Source organism: Phocoena phocoena, chromosome 17 (genome assembly GCF_963924675.1).
Source record: "Phocoena phocoena chromosome 17, mPhoPho1.1, whole genome shotgun sequence".
Classification (NCBI taxonomy): Eukaryota; Metazoa; Chordata; class Mammalia; order Artiodactyla; family Phocoenidae; genus Phocoena; species Phocoena phocoena.
In genome coordinates this window covers 41,378,261-41,399,142 of record NC_089235.1, presented here as the reverse complement: position 1 = coordinate 41,399,142, position 20,882 = coordinate 41,378,261, and the positions used below count along the sequence as shown (strand labels likewise).

Below are 20,882 nucleotides of genomic sequence, written 5' to 3'. Positions count from 1 at the left end.
CGCCCGCCTACCCCTGCCCGGCGCTCCTGGCCCGCTCTGCGCGCACCGCCTGGCAACCCCGCGCGCGTCCCGCGGGGGCGCTGCGTCCCCCTGCCACCCCGGCCCACAGCGGCCCCTCTCCCCCACACCTCCTGCCCGCACCACCCGGCCTCTCCTCCCACCCTCGGCTCCCCTCCCTTCCTCTCCTCCCTCCCCTCCCCTCCCGGCGAGGGGCGGGAGGGGGCGTGGCAGGGCCGGGGTTTGTGTGGCTGGGACCCGGCTCCTCGCACTCCGAGTCCGCCCGAGGAGCCGGGCCCCGGCCGCTGTCCAGCCGCTCCGCGCCCCTCGCGACCCGCGCCGCCGCCTCTCGGGGACCCGCTCGCCATGGATACCCCCAGGGTCCTGCTCTCGGCCGTCTTCCTCATCAGTTTCCTGTGGGATTTGCCCGGTTTCCAGCAAGCTTCCATCTCATCCTCCTCGTCGTCCACCCAGCTGGGCTCCGCCAAGGGAATGCGAAGCCGCAAGGAAGGGAAGATGCCGCGGGCGTCGCGAGAGAGTGCCACGGCCCGGGCGCCCCTGGGGCGGCAGGAGCCACAGCCGAGGCCGCAGGAGGAGCCCCGGCGGCGGCCGCCACAGCAGCCCGAGGCTCAGGAGCCTCCGGGCAGGGGCCCGCGCGTGGTGCCCCACGAGTACATGCTGTCAATCTACAGGACTTACTCCATTGCCGAGAAGTTGGGCATCAATGCCAGCTTTTTCCAGTCTTCTAAGTCGGCTAATACGATCACTAGCTTTGTAGACAGGGGACTAGGTAAGTGGCAAGACGCCCGACTCCTTTCTCCCTGGAGCTCCGCAGCCAGGGCACAGCTCCGGCTCTGGCAGGAGGCTGCATTTGTGAATTCCCTTTTCGTTCTGGATACCTCCCCCTTTCTTTTCTTAAACAGTTTTTCTCAAGCCTAAGTAAGTTTCCGAATGCGGCTGCAGATTTTATTCCAGTATGCAATCCTCCCTGCCTCGCTTTCTTCTTTCCCTCCCTTCCTTTCTCTCTCCCTTCCTTCCTTCTTCCTCTTGCCTTTTGCAGAAAGGAGCGTGGCGGCTGCACGTCTGGTGGCTGGTGGAGGAAACGTGGAGGGCGGGAGGTGGCGGGCAAATGACCGGAGCTGGAGAGGGGTCGCGACGGGGACTGGGAACCCATGGCAAGGGGTCACTGGTTGTACCGGGTGCGCGGTCCAAGGCCGGGCTGCCGTGGCGGACCGAGCGGCTCAGGGGCCTGAGTGAGCGCTGGAAAGCCCCGAGCTCCCATCCGCTCCGGGAAAAGCCGGCAGAAGAGACTTCCACGGTCGAAGAAGCAAGTCCGCGATTGGCGTCTGGCAGTGCCCTGGCCCAGCCGCTGCCCGGGTACCCGGCTCGTCCCCGCGCTGGACGTGGGGATGGTCAGCCGCGTAGGAACCCCGCGCCCTCGGGCTTTTTTTTTTTTTTTTGCTCCTGCAGCGCGCTCTCGGCCACTCCGGGGCCTCAACAGAGTCATTTCTGCAGAGGCAGCGGCAGCAACTGGCAGGGCGGGCCGAGGGCAGGGACAAGTGAGCTAAATTTGGGGGGTTGTTGGTACTTAGCTCACACGGGTGCCTGGGTGTGCTCGTTCACCTTTCTGAGCCAGGCAACTCTCCTGTCTCTGCGCTTCTACCAGGGGCCCCGTCTTTGGTCCCCTCTGTGGGCGCGGGTGCATGTGTGGGAGTCTGCGGAAACCCCTGCACCCCCTCATTGCCACCTGCGTTGGTCTGCAGCCTTGGAGAGAACCTCGCGCTGCAGGCGCCGGGAACTCAGTTCCTAAAGAGAAGAGACAATACCGTAGAAGGAGGCAGTAAGGAAGGGAGAAAAAGCAAAGGAAGGGCAAACGGGAGGTAGGGGACGAGAAGAAAGGACGGAGGAGATAAAAGAGATTTGGGCATCTATCCACTCCGCCACCCTGCCCGGACTTAGCTCCTCGACTCGGACGCCTTCCCTGCCTCCCACTTCCAGGTCAGTGAAAGGGGGGTCGCCCAGGAACCGGCGAGCACGGGGGTTCGGACTGGGAGGGCTGCTCTGCCCCGACTGCCTTGGGGGCGCTTGCACGCCCTCGAAGCTTTACAGAGCAGGCTAACGGCCCCGAGCCTCGGGCTCTTCCCAGGCTACAGCCCCCGAGCCCCCTCCATTGCAGCCGCCTTTCTTGCGGGCATGGGTCTTGCCCACGCTCGGTTAGCGGCTGCAGCCCGAGGTCAGCGAGGTTCACGAGCTGCTGAAAAGTCTGGGCGGCAAATTAACGCCAGGTATTTTATGGTGATTTTACAACTGCTAAAGTCACCCTGGCAAATACAAGTGGCTTCTTCGTACCGCTGCACCTGGGGCCCCGGCCTCCCTGCTGCCAGCGCAGCTCGCCTTCTCCCCACCTCCACCCCTTTCCCTGCCTCTGTTGTTTCTCTCCCTCCAAATCTTCTGTTTATCGTTCGCCTTCTCTAATACCATAATCGAAGGCTACCCTAGACTTGCCTAGTCGAGAGAGTAAGGAAGCACAGAGAAAAGTACTCTAGAGGCCTTTCCCCAAGGGAAGAAACCCCGCAGGCCCAGGGTGGCGGGCGGTTGGGCGCGCATTTTCTTCTCCCCACGGGAAGTGGCCAGAACCTCCGCCCCTCCCCCAAGCGGACACCCCCTAACTCGTAAGCTGCGCCCTGTGAGTTTGGCACGGGACCAAGGGACCCTGCCGGCGGCTGGGAGGCGTCTACCGAAGCCTGCGGCGTTGGGGCAAGTGTGGGAGGTCTCTGGGGGCTCCAGGTCCGGCGCAGAGGCTGGCTCGCTTCACCCTGGCTCGCGCTGCAGCAGCCTGTCCGCGGGCACCGCGCTGGGCGCCCCCGGGGCGCCGGAGGTAGGGAGGGGACTGGCTGCGCGCCCAGGTTGTGGGGGTGGGCCCTCAGTTCCCTAGCCAAGCTCTCTAGGCTAGCCGAACCGAGATCCAGACGTCCGGCTTCCACTCCCGAACGCGGTCCCCCGCCGGAGGAGGCGCGTCGTGACCACCTGGACCGCAGCTTCAAAGGCGCGGTCTCCTCCACGCCCTCCGGTTCCCAGAAAACGCGAAGAAAGGTAGTTAGTTGACCGCGAAGGCTGTGCGGCTGGTAGCACGCCGCGCTGGGGCGAAGGAGTGCGAAGCCGCGGGCTGGAGGGCGCGCGCAGAGGAGGGGGTATGTTGCGGGCCACAGCCCGAGCTTGATAAAGGGAAAGCCTCACTTTCTCTCTCACTGATTTTGATTTGATGTGTCACCGGCGGTGACCTCGGGCTGGACCTTCCGGGGCTTGCTTAGCATCGGGCCCCTGATTGGAGTGTTTCAACTCAGCGATCTAATTGAGGGTTCATGTCATAACACATCAAATGCTGTCTAGTCTCCCGTGATGGAAGGGACCCGCCAGCCGCGCATCCCGACTCCTGGCGAGGACTTCCGCCCCTCTCACGTGGGGACTCTTAAACCGCGCCAGACCTTCCAGCATCCCCTCCCCCAGCCGTGGAAGGCAGGACAAGGAGGTAAGAGCAGCGGCCAGCTGAGAGCTGGGCCAGCCGCGTTAACTTGGCGCCTTGCCTCGGGGATGTTTAAATCGCCGTCGAGTGTGGCAGGCTTGGCTTCGAGAAGCGGGGGTCCCAAGGGGGAGGAGCAAAGAAAACGGAAGGAGTCCTGAAATCCTCTAGTGAGGCATGAACTACTTACGTACAGTACAGTATTTGTAAAAAGCCTTCCTCACCCGGGGATCCCGGAACCCCAGAAATTACACCTAAGGCCTGCGTTTAAGAGAGGGAGAGCAGGGTAAACTGTCCATTGTGAATGACAGGTCTATAGGTCTATAGGTCTATAGGTCTATAAAGACTGCGTGTTCTGTAATGCCTCAGCCCGTGCCTCCTTCTCCCAAGCCCCATGAGGAGGACACCTTATTGCAAGTTAAAAAATAAAAAGCGTCCCCCCTTTCGGTTCGCTCTCCAAACAACTAGGGGTAATCATAATAACTAAGATATATTGACGTGTTGAGCACTTACTGTGTACCAAGTACTGGGCTAACATTTGTTACATGAATTATTTCATTTAATTTTAACAACACCCCCCAACCACCGGGAAGAAAGTGCTACAGTCCCTGTTTTACAGGTCAATTAAGGAAGACAGAGAGGTTAAGCAGTTGTTCAAGGTCACACAGCTAGTGAGAGCTGAAGCACATATCCAGTTCTAGCCCCTGCATATTTACCTGTGGCACTACATGGGTAGGGTGAGGGTGAGGAGGTTTCTAAAGGATGGTGGCAAGACGCAGAAATGGAAGAAGTTGACAGAGTTCTCACCCCGTCTGATATTCCTCTGTGATCTCCTTAAGACCCAGTTAGGAGTTGGAGTGAAACTTTGGATTCAGGGGTCTAAAAGTGTGCTGTGCCTTGCTTCTTCTTTGTACTCCCTGTAAAACGCACAAGCTGCCTTATCCTTGACCTTTAAAAATGCCTCCATATTGTGCTTTCAAAATGATTTTGGATCCATAAAGATGAGAAAGTGTGTGAATGTTTGTGTTGGTGCAGTCATAGGATCAGGATGGACCAGGTTGGATATAGAGAAATTACAGTTAGCACCTGATAGAACTCATTACAAGACCACTAGTACAGGAGGCTTGGATCTCTAACCCTGGGGCCCTGGAAAGGCAGACAATGAGAACTCCTATGAATTCAACACGGCTGTAAGATAGAGGGGGAGGGAGAGAGAAGCAAAACTTGGACTTCAGTTTATGTAGTGAGAAGCGCCATGTAATTCCAACAAGGGAGAAAAAAAAAAAGCCTCTTAAGGATGAAGAAACCAAAATGAATCTAAGAATATTGCTGTGAGTTAGGTTTCCAGATGATTTTGAAATAAGAATTCTCTTTAAATATTTGCTGTTATTGTTACAATAGCACTCTCAGAAAGGAGGCAGCAGGGAACAGATAAAAAACAAAAAAAAACCAAAAACACCAAAACACACACACACACACACACACACACACACACACACACACACACAAGCCCAAACGAGATCGGAACATCCTTGAGGAATTTGACACCCTAGAAATGAACCTCGGGAGAGTTTGCCGCGGATTGTTTGTTGGCTTCTAGGTTTACCTTCTGGGTCGCGATTGCCAAGGGGGCAGGGCAGGACAGCTAACGGGGAGGACATTCTAAGAGCGGCATAGTTCCTTCCTGATTGAAGTTCGTCTGGTGTGGCATGTTTATGCAAAACAGCGTGTTTCTGGGTGGACCTGGGCCGCAGAGTGGTGCAATCAACGCAGTGGTGCTTTTGCCCGGACCCTGTTGTCGCTGGCAAACGGAAAATGAAATATAAGCAGGGAAGCATTTTAATGGGGACGGAGGGAATTCACAACTGTTAATTATTTGGTGACCTTGTATTCGATTTGTTTGAGTCCCTTATAAAAACACTAATGCAGACCAGACGGCCAAGTGAGGAAGCCGGCAGAAGTTTCCAATCTAGGCTTTATTTCCCCGGAAAGAGGGAACAGCCTTGGGAAAGGATTGCTGAGCTTTTAAGTACGTGCGTGTGAGGACGCACCGGTGTGAGCACCGCACGGGGTTTGCATCGCCGTCCAGGTTCAGGATCCTGCTCAAACCTGGTGAACTGGCAGGTCCTATAAGAATCCCGGGGTAAGGGAAGGAAGCCTTAAACCAGAAGTTTGTTCTGCTCTTCTGGTTGGAATGATTAAAACATTTTTCAGGCCACAAACCAAACCCTTAGCCATTGGCTTGTTGTTAAATAGCAGTTAATGTCACTCCCACCCCTAAGGCCTTAAGGGTTGCCTTACAAAGGCTGCCTTAGCAAGAAGCTAAAAACACCTAGTGTCTTCTGCAGCGAGAGTGCAAGAAGCGCCGGAATTCTGGGGCGGGCTTCCTTGGCAGGGGAGACTAATCTGAGAAGGACACTGAGCTTTTTCCTGGCGCGGGAGGCTCTCGAGCTCTGGGAGTTTGCGCGGTAGAGTTGCTGGTGGGGGAGGGGATCGAAAAACGTGCTCAAACATCCTTGTCGTTTCTGCACATTAAAAAAAAAAAAAAATTACCTAAGCCACAACCCACGACAGGCCTTGGGAATCCCTTCCCGCGCAAACTGAATCAAGACCTGAAACCTCCCCCTTACGACCAGAGGGGATGCGTGTCGCCTGGACCCGCGGGGAACGCAGAGTGTGGCATTGATGGAGGCCCTAGTGCAACTCGCTTTTTCCCAGCTGGAGTTCTCGGGGTTCTGGCGGCTCACCTCCTTGAAATTGGTGACGTCTTTCTGGGGCGGCGTGGGGAGAGGGAGAAGGGAACTGAACAGAGAGGTGGGGGAAAGATGGTTTGATAGAAATAGGGCAGAACGAAAACTTTCGTTTCCTGCCAGGACTTCTGCTTGCATCAAACGACCCAGAGCAAATTCACAATAATCCCTGGGGACTTTTGAGTAAAGTGAAGGACAGTAGTTCGATAACTCTTAGGGTAGGGAATAACCCTGGTCAAGCGATTCTCTCTGGACCCGGGAAGGGCTCCGAACCGAGGCCGCGAGGTGGTGTGGCAAACAGGAATGTGGATCCACAGCGCCACTTCTTTGCTTGGCATCTACCGCCTCCCTCAAGCCCCCATCCCCCGCCCTTAAAGCCTGGCTGTTTATTTTTCAGCTCAATGTCGGTTAAATGGTGTCTCCTGTTTACAGGAATTAAATAGGTCCTCGTCGGCCTAATGGGTTCCAGGGTTGCTGTTCCTTGCCCTCCAGGACAGTCCATTAACGCTGCTGGGAGCCGAGGGTTGGGTGCGCTGGGAGTGGGCGGGCGGCGCTGACCAGCGTTAGCAGAGAGGCGCGCGCTGCGCTTCGAGCGGCCCAGGCGCCTGGGGGCGGGGCAGGGTTTAGGGACCCTATAGTGGGCTTGCAGTGGAGAAGAAGGGCGGGCCTCTGGCCCCGGCTGGCGCGGGTCTGGCTGCTGGAGCGGAGGGGAAAGCAAGAGCAGAGGGTTGGCTTTGGGGTCTGTCAGGGCTGGTTTACCCGTCCCCCTTACCCCCTAAATAACGTAGGAACCGAAGAGAACCCGTGCGCCTGTTTTGCAAATCTGGCTTCCAGGCAAGTTGGTCCAGTCCCGATCCCACTTCCCAGCTGACCGCCGCTCCCACGCCCAGTGGGGAGGGAAATTGAACGATGCTAGACTATGGTCCATAGCTACCACCACGAATCTTATTTTGCTAGGACGTTATTTCGGGAGTCAGCCCGAGGTGAACACAGTGGAGCTGAGTTGCCGCGATCCCTTCCTCAGAAGCTGCGTCCGGCCCAGCACTTTAAAGAACACATCACTGAGGTTTCTCCTGCGCGGGACCCCTTGACACGGAGGGTCCAATATCCTGACCACACGCCAGTCTGAGCCCGTCTCCCCACCTGCAACCTCAGAACTGGTCGGAGAGGGGAAACAACATAAAATGGGAACCTTTTCTTCTACTTTTCATCTCCAAGCTCTCAAGTCAAAAGGCTGCGATCGTGTTCTAGCCCAAAGGGCGGTTTCAGGGCTGTGATACCCTCCCCGCTGGGCCTGGGTTGCTCCCCTGGGCTCCCAGGTGACCCTACAGGTCGACATTGCAGGGAGGGCGACCTCGGGTAAATCAGCCAGGTCCGGGGCCCTGCTCCAGAGGTTCCAAGAGAAGGCAGCGACCTGCGGGGATGCCGCAACCAAGGATGCCAGGCAAAAGCCTGCTTGGCTGCAGCGGAAAGGTGGGGAGAGAGGCTCCAGCGTGAGGGGTGTCACCGGCTTCTATTTGGATTTCATCTGCAGTGGTGTCAAATTAAGATTTGGGCCACTGTGGTCAAGAGCCCAGGGTGGGATGCCAGTGAAAAGAGTCGCCTGGTGAAGTGTCCTTGATCTGGGCTTTGCGTCTCTGTCTCTTGAGCCCCTGAGAGGCCATGAGAGTTCGCACCAAGTGCGTGGAAACTACTTTGTAAATGAATCTGTTTCGTCCTAGAAAGACAAAAGGAGTCTCTTGGAGGCGACTTCGGACTCCTGCTGGGGGTGCCCAGCGCCCAGAGTAGAAGGCTGGCCCATCTCCTGCCAGAGAGCTGCATTACTGGAGTGTGTGCTGCGGCTCTCTAGGAGCGTGGAGTTGTTCCCAGTCGGGTGGAAATCGGGGTTCCCCTTCTCTCCCCCTCCCAGCCTCACTGGTTTGCCGCTGGCTGAGTCAGAACTTGCTGTGGGAACTTTGAGGTTTCTCTGTGGGATCCAGGCAGGCCACCAGACTCGATGAATTCTGTGTGGTTTGCAAGCCCAGGCTTGAGACAGGGAGGAAGGTAGGGATCCGCCAGGCTTTGGAAAGAGGGTGGAAAAGTCCTCTGTGGAGGACTTCCCTCGGGCCTTTCTGGTCTTTGAAAGGAGGAAAGAAGCTGGGAAATTCAGGACAAGCTACTGGGGCAAACACTGGGGAAGCCAAGAGACCTAGAAAGAAGTGGGGCGGTGACTGTATGGTGGGAGAGGCTTCTGTGGGACTGCGATGCCGCCGCCCCTGACACTGCAGCCCGAGGGGTCATTCACTGCTACCACCCTGCTCTCCTCCAACCTACAGGCTGAACACACACCCCCCGCACCCTACAATGGCTCCGTGGACAGTTCCTGCCCACTAGGATGCCAGTGGAGAAGTGGGACAGGTGGGGCAAGGAGATCAGCCACCAGGCCTCTCGGGGCTGCGGCTGCCCAGAGCCAAAGGGGTTCGCACATGGGCTAACCCCAGAGGAGGGACCCTGCAAGGAGGGCCCTGTCCTTGACGAGGTACTGGCTGGAGGTCGTTTGTTGACTTGGCATTGTGGGAGGGACCAGAGCAATGGATAAGGCCTGGGGAATGAGAGGGAGCAGGGTGATGGGGGGTGAAGCTGAAACCCCTGTGGGCCTGGCCCTTTGCTGGAAGCCCTTGCTTCTCTCTTAACCCCTCTGCCCAGCACCTTTCCTCCACTCACTTCTGCAAATCCTGTGGAAAGAACTGAATTGCATCTCCTCAAAGAAGGCCAAGAGGAGGACACGTGTATCTTCCCCCTACCTGGCCCCCTACCTGGCCGTAGGTAGTTACAGTAATATTGGCTGCATTCACTGGACGCTTCTGTCTGTCATGCACAGCCTGCTCTGGTTACCTCGACTCTGATCTTTACAATGACTCTGCAAAGTGGGGGTCACTCTCCCATTTTCCAGATGAGATATATGAGGCTGGGAAAGATTATGTGACCCAGTCCATCCAAGGCCACCCAGCCAATAAGTTACAGGGCAGGACTCAAATCTATGCCTCTCACACTCAGGACTCCTATGCTCATTCCATGTTGTCAGTAGTAACTAACATTTGCACACATCTTCAGATGTCTTTCCTACTCTATCTCATTTGCCACCCTTCCCTCAGTGACTTTGAGCTGGCCTTATATTCTCATTTTGCAGATGAGAAAATTGTTTCCTTGGAAATTCTCCTTCAAAAGTCCAATTGTTGGCATCCCTTCAATTCTGCCGATTAGGAAGTGATTGACACTTGGAGATCGGGGATTGATGCCCTCCCCAAATTCATAGGCAGCATGAGAGAACTGGAGCCTTCTCAGGGTTTCTACCAGACACAAAGATCAGGGTCTGGGATGTCCAGGGTGGTGGCACAGATACTGGAACCAGACTGCTGCATCTACCTCTATCTTGGACAAGTTACCTTGAGCTCTCTGCGTTTTAGTTTTGTGATCTGTAACATAGTAATGATATCTTTTCTTTTTTCCGTAGGTCGTTTTGAAGCTTAAACGACTTATTCTAAGTTTAGAACTTAGATCATGCCCAGCACATAGTAAGGACTTTCCCCAGTGTTTGCTGTTCTGATCACACTGGATGTCAGCAAAAACACTCCAGAAAGGGTGAATTGTGTGGGTGGTGTCCTGATTCTGCACCTCAGGGGGACATTCAGCAGTTTGCAAGACTCAGATCTCAGTGGAGGCAGGGCGCAGGACAAGAGTACAGGGGGATGCCCAGGAGATCACTGTCCCAGAAGAGGGTCATAGTTGGAGCACAAATTACTCAGAGACCTTCATACCTCAGAGGAGACAGGGCTGGTGGCTCATTTTTACTCACCCAGTACACCTGACTCTATTTCCAACTTGTGGACTTTGTGGCACCTCAGGGCACCCTCAGGGCTTAGGGACCTGAGAAGAAGTGACTCCAGACCTAGCTATGAATTCCCTGATCGGAGGTCTTCTTACTTCCAGTAAAGGAAAAAAGAATTCCTGGCAGAACCCAGCTCCCTTTGTGTTGACGGCGTTGGTGATGGATGTGTGTCTGGTGTCCTCCCTCCCTCTTTGCTCCACCGCCAAATGAGAACCCTGTAAGAGGGGCGTGGCCTCAGGTCTGAGGGCCTCGGTTGGAATAAAGACCTTCAAATAGTGTCCCTGCCAAGCTGCAAGTCATTGGGCAAGTGAAGACGCCTCTTGGAGCCCGCTCCGTCACCTATAAAAGAGTGTAACAGTACAACGGGCCTCGGACACTCTCGGTGAGGATTCACGGACGGAGGCCACCCAAACCCTGAGCCCAGCACAAAAGCACGCCCAGAAGCATTCAGGGATGCTTTTGAGGATGGGGGAAAGGCTGAGCTGCAGACATCTGGAGTTTCCTTTGCGAAGACGGGTGATTATACGCCCCTCCTCCATCCCCACCTAGGGGAGTAGGGGTGGGAGAGCCCCGTTTCATCTCGGCTTTCTGAGCCGCAGCCCTTCGCTGGAGGATGTGCCTTCGGAGGACGTGCGGCGGGACGCGTGGTGGGGCGGCGGGTGGAGGCGTGTGGGGCCCGGCCAGGCGCCCACGAGTGGCCGCTCAGGTCACGGCGAATTCAGAGGACGCGAGCGGAACACGCGCTTAGCAGCATTGGGGAGCCCAGGGTCTGGGCGCGAAGGGCCTTGGGGGTCGGGCGAGCTGGAGCTCGGGGGAGCCCTGGGGGCCAGCGAGTGACACACAGTTCAAACAGGACTCTCAAGAGGGACCTCAAGCTGCGTACGTATCTCAAGACGTCTTGGGGAAAATGCAGTGAGCGGCCTTTCCGCCCCAAACCGAAGGACGATTCGGGTTTTCGGAAGCCATCTGCAGGGGGGCGCGGGGGAGCCGCCCCCAGCTGGAGGAGCGCGTGTGGGCGGCGAGGCTCGGGTCCTGCCGCTGAGCGACCGTAACCCTTACGCCGCCTTCCTGGGGCGCGGTTCCTGGGGTGTCCGGACTTAGGCTCCGCGGGCATCCTTTTCTTTACGATCTGGTGTTTGCTTCGTAGCTTCCTCCAGCCACGTAGCTTTCTAAGCCAGTTTCCTCATTTAAAATGGGCGTGATAGTCCCTACGTTGAAGTGATTCGTTCTCGTTCCCTTATTTGCTTTCCTTTTAAATTTTTATTTTATTTTTTAATCAATCCCACACCAAATGTATATGTTTGAGGTGCTCCTAACCTTTAACCGACTTGCCCTTAACTCAAAAGAGGCTGACCTATTTATGAAGAATTTTCTTCAAATATGAAGGTGGTTTGTTCTCTTCTCTCCGTCCCTCCTTCCTCTGCCCACCCACCAGAGCAAGCTGATAAGAACAAATCCAGCGATTAAAACTTGAGGGGTCGCTATGTCTAATACTCAGCAAACCCTGAATTAACCTGGTGTAAGCCAAGCTGTAACAGACCAGGTTGATACAGATAAAAAGCAAAAAAGATAGCTCTCATGATTTATTACTGATCAATTTCAATTTAAAGGCCTGAAGCATAAGACTACCTGTTTCTAGGCAAGAGGATGGGAGAGAGTGTCACTTGATGACATCAGCTCTCCTCTCTACAGGACTTAATGGGAGAGGAGGCTTGTGGGAGAAGGTGTGAAGAACTGGCTTCGTACCCACAGATGGCCACGGCAGCAGGCTGCCAGGCCTTGTGATGCCAGGTCAGCAGGCAAAGTGTCTGCAGGGTCACAGTGGATGGTGTGTGCACCCCCCAGGTTGGATGCCTCCTCTGGGCTATTTCTGTGACGCACGCCTCCAGAGCAGGTCCAGACAGGTGGAGAATGTGGTCTGTAGGGGAGCTGCACAGAGCAGGCACACTCATGCGTTAGAGGTTCTGGAGCCCCAGTGAGAGTACATGTGGCTGAAAGAGTGAAAAAATGTGGAGGTGGCTGTGAGGGGCCGGAAGGAACGGGGAGCAATAGGGACTTGGTTCTGGTGAGCATTGCCTTAGATCCTGTCTTGGGCCCAGTGCTTTGGGGCCCTAGGGCCCTGTTTTGTTCTCACCTCCCGTGGTGCCCTCCCCACTTGGTGGGGAATCCGAAGAGTCAATGAAATGTGCTTATCTAGATTCGTGGTTCTTATAGTGGGGTCCCCAACCAGCAGAATCAACATCTCCTGGGAACTGAGGAGAAATGCAAATTCTGGGCTCTGCTACAAACCTCTGGGGCTCAAGAGAATTTGCATTTCTAACAAGTTCCTGTGTAATGCTGATGACGCAGATTTAGGGACCACGGCAGGTTCACTGGCTTTGAGAGCTACTGCTCTAGTCTGGTACCTGAGCCAGAGTTCTTGCTCAAATAGCCCTGAGCCCGCTTCCAGGGCCCGGGCAGCTTCTTCTTTGGGTCTGTCCTCCTAAGGGTGTGTCACATCGCTGATGTGTGCCCCTGTAGCCTGGGAAGCTTGGAGCTGTGGGCAAGGGTGTCCACATCCACGCAGGTAAGACCCCTCGAACTGTGGAATGGAGCCGGGATGGGAAGGAAAGAGAGCAGGATACAGGCTGAAGCCTCATTTGCACTTTTCCCCCCGAGCCCTGGAAAGGGTAGGAGCAGGCTAATCTTGCTAGAAAAATCATGTGAGATCCCAAGGCTGCAGAACCAGTGGAGCCCTCCTTTTACAGATGCTTTCCTCTGTTTTGACCACTCTCGAGGACTAGAGAAATGTGACTCAGCTGTGCAGACCATTTATTAGCCCACACTTTAAAAAAAAAGAATGAAAACAAAAGCTGGCTGATTTCTCCGTGTTGCATGAGAGAGAAATAAATAAATCATCCTTTACACCTGCCTAATGCTCTCCAACCAGTGACAAACTGTCTCAAGAGTTATATAAGCAGAGATGGAAATGATTTCCTAAAGGAGCCCAGGTTTTATTCCTAGCAAGCCCTGAAAATACAGTTGGGACTGTATCCTCCATCCCTTGTACAGTGGTCACTCCTGGTTGCCTCAGCTCCAGGACTTGGACCCTAATGGACAGGCAGTGGGGCTTACAGGCTAAATGCTCCAACTCTGAAATTAAACGGACCTAGCTTTGGGTCCCAATACCACCATTTATTAGTTGTGAGACTTTGGTAATTATTTTCTCCAAGCCTTGGTTTTCCTATCTGTAAAATTGGAACAATATGAGTACCTACCTTGCAGAACTGATCTGTGCTCATAGATAAAGGATGAAAAATACGGCAGCCCTCACGACATTTAGCTGGTGCAGCAAGTGCCTTAGGTTTGTCCCTCTCACCGCATCCTCAGTTTTGGGGGGGAGAGAAATATGAGAGCCAGGAAAGTGAAGCCTCAGGCAATAGGTCCAGAGATCTGGGTGGTGGTTGAAGGTTGTCAGACACAGGTTTCTTTAAAGGAGGAGAAGAAAGTGTGCTGAATTCCCACTGATTTTAATGTGCCCTGGTCGGTTTGAAGGTCTTGGCTTCCATAAATCAACTGCCTCCAGCAGCTTTTCCCTTTTCACCTCTCTAACCCTTCCCACAGCTCCGTCTCAGGTCGGGACTTGTGTTTTAGACCGCCCGGCGGTCAGCCCAGAGTGGGAACTGGGTGTGGCTGAGGCTCCAGATCCAGTGCCCTGGGGCTACATCTGGATAGGCAGTGAGGGTCGGACCTGGGACCCGGTGACACTTTTACTATTGAAATCTACCCAAACTTTACTAGCTTCTGGGGAAAGCTAGGGGCTTTGGGGATTTTTGTATTTGCTGGGTTGTAAATATTTTATGAGAAGGCAGCCCAAGAAAATCTGGTTAGCTTTCCGCCTTGCACACTGAAGTGGGGTTGGCTTCATGCACAAATGTGTCAAAAAAGAAGTCCAGTCCAGTTTTGCCTGGGTCCCCAAGAATTCGCCTTGGATTTAAAAGCCTGTTATTGTTCCCCCTCCTTGTGTCCCCATTCTTTCCCTCAGTGGTAACCAAAAATTTTATCTTCAGGATTAGTTGCAAAGCAAGAAGATTTCAGATTGGGTGGGTGGGGGAGGGGAGAATGTCACTGTGTGTGTGTGTGTGTGTGTGTGTGTGTGTGTGTGGCTCAGGTTTTTCTCCTTACTGATATATTTATTTCTCATTGGCTGCAGGATCTTCTCAATGGATAGATGCCTTGTGTTTGTGTTGGTTCATTTGTCCCTCTGCAGACTTCTGAAAGCCTCCCTGCTCTTTTGTTTAAGTGGCTGATGAATTTTAGAAAGAAAGAAATCACACTGCAGCTCCTCATTGTGTCAACTTTGTCCTGGGCCTAAACGCACCAGCAAAACTGCCTGCTGGGCGGCATCTTCTCCCAGACCCGTGGGTCTCAACTAGGGCTGCACCTTCAAGTCCAACTTGGAGCTTTAAAAAACCAAAGCTAACAAACCGCAACAAAGGTCCAATATCCAGGCCCTGTCCTCAGATATTGATTCAGTTGGCTGAAGCATACCCTGGCGCTGGTAATTTCAAAATTCTCTAGGTGGTAGACTGAGAATGACTGCTCTAGATGTTTCCCACTTACTGACCAGCGTGTATCCTCGGTCGAGCAGGCCTGTAGCCGTTGCGGTGAGCCAAATGGACAGGACAGGGTCCTAGCTCCTATGGGCTGTTGGAGAGGGGCGGGCTTATGCTGGGAAAGACAGACCACTAAGGAGACAAATATAAACGAGGTCACTGTAGATAGTGCTAAGTGCCGTGAAGATAATAAACCGGGGTCCCGTGATAGTGACCGAGGGAGGCTACTTTAGATCCGGGTGGTCGAGCATGGCCTTTCGGAGGAGGTGACATTTGAACCGAGACGTGAATGATGAGAATGAGCCAGCCGAGAGGAGGTCTGGGGGAATGCGGGCCGGCCTGCGACCACAAAGGGCACATTAGTGGTTACATAGGCTCCTGGGGGAAAACCCGGGAGCCGCCGCCGCGGCCGCCACTCCAGCAGCCACCGACTTCCGCCCAGGGAGTCCCGGGCTGAAGGGGAGGAGGGGGCCGCCCTGGTGCCCTCCCCTTCTTTGCCGCGCACCGCCGGGCGGGGAGGCGGGGTGGTCAGCCACGGGCGGGCCGAGCTGGACCTCTACCGGCCTGTCCCGTTCCCTCCCCGCCCTTTTCCTCCCAGGGGCGGCCGCGGAGCACCGGGCTGATCTCCCTCTTAAGTGAAACTGACTGTAATTATTTTTTATCTCGCAGACGATCTCTCGCACACTCCTCTCCGGAGACAGAAGTATTTGTTTGATGTGTCCACGCTCTCAGACAAAGAAGAGCTGGTGGGCGCGGAGCTGCGGCTCTTTCGCCAGGCGCCCGCAGCGCCCTGGGGGCCGCCGGCCAGGCCGCTCCAAGTGCAGCTCTTCCCCTGCCTGTCGCCCCTGCTGCTGGACGCGCGGACCCTGGACCCGCAGGGGGCGCCCCGGCCCGGCTGGGAAGTCTTCGACGTGTGGCAGGTCCTGCGCCACCAACCCCGGGAGCAGCTGTGCTTGGAGCTGCGGGTCGCGTGGGGCGAGCAGGGAGCCGGCGAGGCCGAGGCGCGCGCCGCGCCGGGGCTCCAGCAGCCACCGCCCCCGGACCTGCGGAGTCTGGGCTTCGGCCGGAGGGTGCGGACCCCCCAGGAGCGCGCCCTGCTCGTGGTGTTCACCCGATCCCAGCGCAAGAACCTGTTCGCCGAGATGCGCGAGCAGCTGGGCTCGGCCGAGGTTGCGGGCCCTGGCGCGGGCGCCGAGGGGTCGTGGCCGCCGCCGTCGGGCACCCCAGACGCCGGGTCTTGGCTGCCCTCGCCCGGCCGCCGGCGGCGGCGCACAGCTTTCGCCAGCCGCCACGGCAAGCGGCACGGCAAGAAGTCGAGGCTGCGCTGCAGCAAGAAGCCCCTGCACGTGAACTTCAAGGAGCTGGGCTGGGACGACTGGATTATCGCGCCCCTGGAGTACGAGGCCTACCACTGCGAAGGCGTGTGCGACTTCCCGTTGCGCTCGCACCTGGAGCCCACCAACCACGCCATCATCCAGACGCTGATGAACTCCATGGACCCCGGCTCTACCCCGCCCAGCTGCTGCGTGCCCACCAAACTGACTCCCATCAGCATCCTGTACATCGACGCGGGCAATAACGTGGTCTACAAGCAGTACGAGGACATGGTGGTGGAGTCCTGCGGCTGCAGGTAGCGGCGCCTTCCCTGCCGCCTTGGCCCGGGGCCGCTGGGGAGGCCTGACTGCAGAGGGGCGGAGGAGGAGCTAGCCTTGGACGAGGCAGAGAGTGGGGCAACAGCCTGGGCTTTCAGCCGGGTGGGAGACCAGGGAGTTCCGCCTTTCCAGAACCTTCCACCTGCCAGCCCAGAGGGAGCAACGGATTTTCACACCTTGCCCGGCCACCCTGGAGAAACAAGCCAAGGAGGATTTCTTTAGTTTTTGTCTTTATTATTGTGGCTTTGGATTTCCTTGTGTGTCTCCAGGTTTTGATGGGAGGTGAGGGCAGGGGAGACGCATACCTGGCTCTCAACTGCTCCAAGGATTGAAAAATTAATAGTTTAAGAAGGGAAACTGGGGGGAAGAATCACCTTTGACCACATCTCGGTCTGATTGTTTGCTACCTGTGTAAAGAAGGTGGGGTCTTTCTGGCCGTGTCGTAGCCTGTGCCTTGTCCCCTCGCCCTTCCCCCCAACAGAAAGTGTTAAGGTAGAGAAATAGGAAAGCCAGGAGGGGTCCTGCCATTAGAAGAGCTTTGCAAGAGGTGGGCCCAAGTGGGCCTTTTCCCCCCCCCCCCCCGCTTGATTGTATACCCAGCTCTGCCCTGGCCTCTTTCCGCATAGGGAAGTGGCAACCTGCATCTCACTCCAGGGGGCTCAGGTCACTGCCATTACTATTGCTTTTTCTGGGGGAAAAGGGAGCTGGTATGGATGGAATGACAAGAATGAGTCCGAGTGGAACCCCCTAAAGGATAATGAGAAACCACAAGGCTTGCCTGTGAGGGACTGACATAGAGGTGCCTTAGCCCAGGCTGGAGGTAACCTGTGGAAAAGCCCTTCCTCAAGTCTGTTTCTCATTGATTTCTTTGAACAGAATTTGCCAAAATTCAGACATCCCCTTTGAAGGAGAAGGTGATTTCCCATTTAAGCAAAAAATGGGTAGGGCTGGGGAACTGTAGAACTAAGTTAAGAGTTGCAGAGGATGGGAAAGTGACCCAAGAAAAGGGAGGGTGAAGTCAGGAGGGAAGGTGGTTCCCCCCTCCCTCACCAAGGATGGGGATAGAGGGACAGGCCAGGAGCAGGGAGGAGAGGGATGAAAGGAGACACAAACCCCTGTCTCCAAAGGTTCTTTAGAATCTTTGTTCCCTCCCCTCTCTCTGACATTCCTGAAAGATTACCAGCCATCAATAGCCCAGGGCTCCCCCAAAAGAATTGTTTCAGATTGTAATTACCAGCTAGGCAATGTTTTTAAAACTTAGTAATGAGAAACTGTGAAAAGAGCAAAGTGTTACATTGAGCTTGAGGTGGGAGACGACGGGGACGGACGGTGAGGAAGGAGGCAGGGATGGAATTCATTTTCCGGAAGCAGGAGAGAGCAGAGCACAAGCTAAATACCCATCCCCAGATTGCCAAAAACATGAACTTTCCCCCAGCCTGCACCAGTATTATTTTCAAACATTGTCCATAAGTAGGCCCTTTGAAGAGTTAGCTTCCTTCTCAGCTTTGACCATTAAATGGTTTAAACAAGGGAACTTGTACCAACCATTACAAAAAGTTTTTGTTTTTCCTAAGTGGTTTTGCTCTCTCTTGATCTAAACCTGTTGCTTGTTTGGTTCAGAGAACTACAAACTGTCCAAGAAAGGGTGAGACTGATAATAAATGCTAATATAAAACGCTAAGTGAAAGAAAAAAAAGACTTGGCCAGGAGAAATAATTTAAAATGCACATTTGCTTTGGATGCACTGTTGTTCTGTTAAGGCTGTATATATTTGTTTATTTAAGGTGACTGAAAGTGCAAAGAGGAAATGGACAGCATGCAATTCATCTTAATGTACAAAACGTTATATGCACTCAAATGTTATAATTTCTAATATTTTTAAAGTTTATATTCGAGTTGTACAAAGTTAAGCATTCATCAGATATTTCGTTCTTTCATAATGTTATCATTTTCTTAAATATTATTACAAAATTTTAAGTCTGTCTAATGGAGAGTTTTTTTTTTTAACTGTCTACCTCACTATAATACAAATATTTACGACACGAAAGTTACCAGAGGTCAATTAATATTCAAAACATTTTTTACAGTACACTTTTCCTGGATGATACTCAATCGAATACTGTATTATTAAATTCATTTTCCCCCTTAATAAATCAGCCTGGTTTATATGGATCTATTTAAGAAAAATCATTTTCTCAAGGAATTACCTACCGTCAGTGGTATTGTGGTCCAGTATGGGACTGAATGTCTGAAAAGGCACTGAGGATTATTTTGAAATCCGTCATTCAGAACATTAGAGTTTTTCCTCACAACTCTTCCATAACTCTCTTTTCATGAAATTTTCATTCACCAGATTAAAGCCAAATCCTTGTCAACTATTAGAACAGTGTTTATAAGCCTGTAACTCATTCCAACATCTCAAGAGCCCAAATAGGAACTGGATTATTTCTTAGTTTCTTTAATGTTGAAAAAAGTTGTAAGGTAACTAGGCCAGCCAAGATGTCCATAATTACCATTTACATTATGCCTTAGCGGGAGCAGAAGATATGAAATGTTGTTCTATTTGTTCACTTGCCATAAATTAGGGAGCCCGTGTACAGGTGTTAAGTCTGAGTGCTCACTCTATGTCAAGCATGATGCTGTCCGGGCATTATCTCATTTAAACTCCTCAGCAACTCCACGAAATAGGTATTATTATAATCCCCATTTTACAGATGAGGAAACTGAGATGTGGCGAGTTTAAGTAGCCTGCCAGTGGTAGTTAGGATTTAAACGTAGTTCTTTCAGACTCTAGAGCCTGAAGAATTAACCACTATACAATTCTGCCCTGAGACATCTACCTGCTCTCTAACTGGTCCCTAAATGTCAGTGTGGAGAATTTGCAGTTAGCCACTATTATTGGGCGTGGCCAATTGGAGGAGGAGTTGCTGCTCCAGGGGCCACCAGCATTGCCTGAAGTTTTGGAATAAGTGAATTATGATTGCTGGGATAAGGAAGCTGAAAAATGCGTATGGATTGCAAGGCTCTGGGAGTTCTCAGCTTAGGGCTTGCTTCTGCAGATGCATGGTTTAGGTCATTGCTGGGCTCCTGTAGCTTCTCTGCAGTTTTCTGGAACTGCCTTGGGTGTGGTTTTTGTGAGTTTTGATTATCAAAATACTGGTCAATTTACAGACAGGTTATGTTTCAATAGACGTTGTAAGTGGGCTGTTTAGAACTGAGAAACATTCTCCTTTGGAAACAACGTTCGTTTGAGTTTCCAGGTCATTTTGCAAAAGCTTTATTTACCCCAGTGGAACTTCTTAACAAAGCAAGTTTGACCAATGGGTTTTGGGTACAGATAATCACCTGGGAGAGCAAAAAAGAAGTTCTTTCTCTTTCCTGGGCGGAGGCTCTTTTTGAAATAGTTGAAAATTCTTTGCATTTTTCCATCACTTTTTCTATACCCATCACCCAAGTCCCTCGACCTCCCAACTGCCCCGAGGACTCCCAGCCCTGCCCCTTAACATGCCCCCATTCCAGAGATTTCCTTTCTCTGCACAGATATTTCCATCCCCAAAGTTATTTTCCTCTCTTTCCTCCATCAGAAAGTTTATTTCTTAACTCAGATGTTAGAAAAAACACAATATGGTTAAATTACATGAAGATGTAAATATCTCTAAGCTCCTTAACCTTGGGGACATTCGCAGTTTAAGAAAAAAATCTTGCTTAACTCAGATCTCTTGTGAGTGATGTGGAAGTCAATATAGGAGGACTCAACCCTCAAGCCACACACAATTTTGAGTTGTATGTGAACTAAGCACTGATGACACAGGATAAATGAAGACACTTACCAGTGTGAAATTTTTTGCTGTCCACTGGGGAACATTTTGTGCAATAAAGAGACTATTTGTAGCTAACTTGTTTAAAAATTAATATCCAACGTATTAAAGCAAAACATTTAATAACTTAGTTTTTTCCTAAAGCTCGTTAAGTTTAATGAATGTAGGTCCCATAAAGCTTTTTTTTTTTTGCCCTTGTTTTGTTTATCGCTATATTCTTAGCAATATTCAATAAATATGTTGAATGAATAAATGTACAAATCCTATTTTACTTGTAAATCTAGTAATTTTAACAAGATTTTTTAAGGGAGCTTTTGATTCCTGTCTGTTCAGCTCAAGTTGAGTGGAACAACCTCCCTGAATCAACCAACTCTCATTACAAACCTAGCTAATAAACTTCTATTAAATATCATACGTTGATTTTGTCAATCTAATATATTCTTTTTCTTTTTTTTGTAAAGTCCTGCACATTTCTCTAACAGGAAAAATCTCCCCATGTACTTAAACTACTCCAAGTAAAGCTAATCAATTAGACCTCTAAGGATGATGATTCTTAAGTTCTATTAAGCATTTCCATACTGCTTGCTTATACTGTTTTTAACACTGGGAATCTAAAGTTAATTACTTAGTTGCCCATTTAAATTGATGTCAGAAGGCTAACCTGTTAGATACCTTACTAAAC

At 52.6% G+C, this 20,882-nt stretch overlaps 1 protein-coding gene across 1 annotated transcript; it reads left to right on the top strand.

Moving 5' to 3' along the window:
* Positions 1–363: 363 nt before the first annotated feature.
* GDF6 (growth differentiation factor 6) lies at positions 364–16,609 on the top strand. Its single transcript, XM_065895515.1, has 2 exons — positions 364–787; positions 15,400–16,609. The coding sequence occupies exons 1-2, from the start codon at positions 364–366 to the stop codon at positions 16,362–16,364; spliced, it is 1,389 nt and encodes a 462-aa protein (XP_065751587.1). The 3' UTR covers positions 16,365–16,609.
* Positions 16,610–20,882: the final 4,273 nt, after the last annotated feature.

Excerpts from the sequence above, each read along its gene's own strand:
- GDF6 (XM_065895515.1), top strand. The coding sequence starts at position 364 with ATGGATACCCCCAGGGTCCTGCTCTCGGCCGTCTTCCTCATCAGTTTC. Across the intron at positions 788-15,399 it reads CTTTGTAGACAGGGGACTAG|ACGATCTCTCGCACACTCCT; the intron begins GTAAGTGGCAAG and ends TTTATCTCGCAG.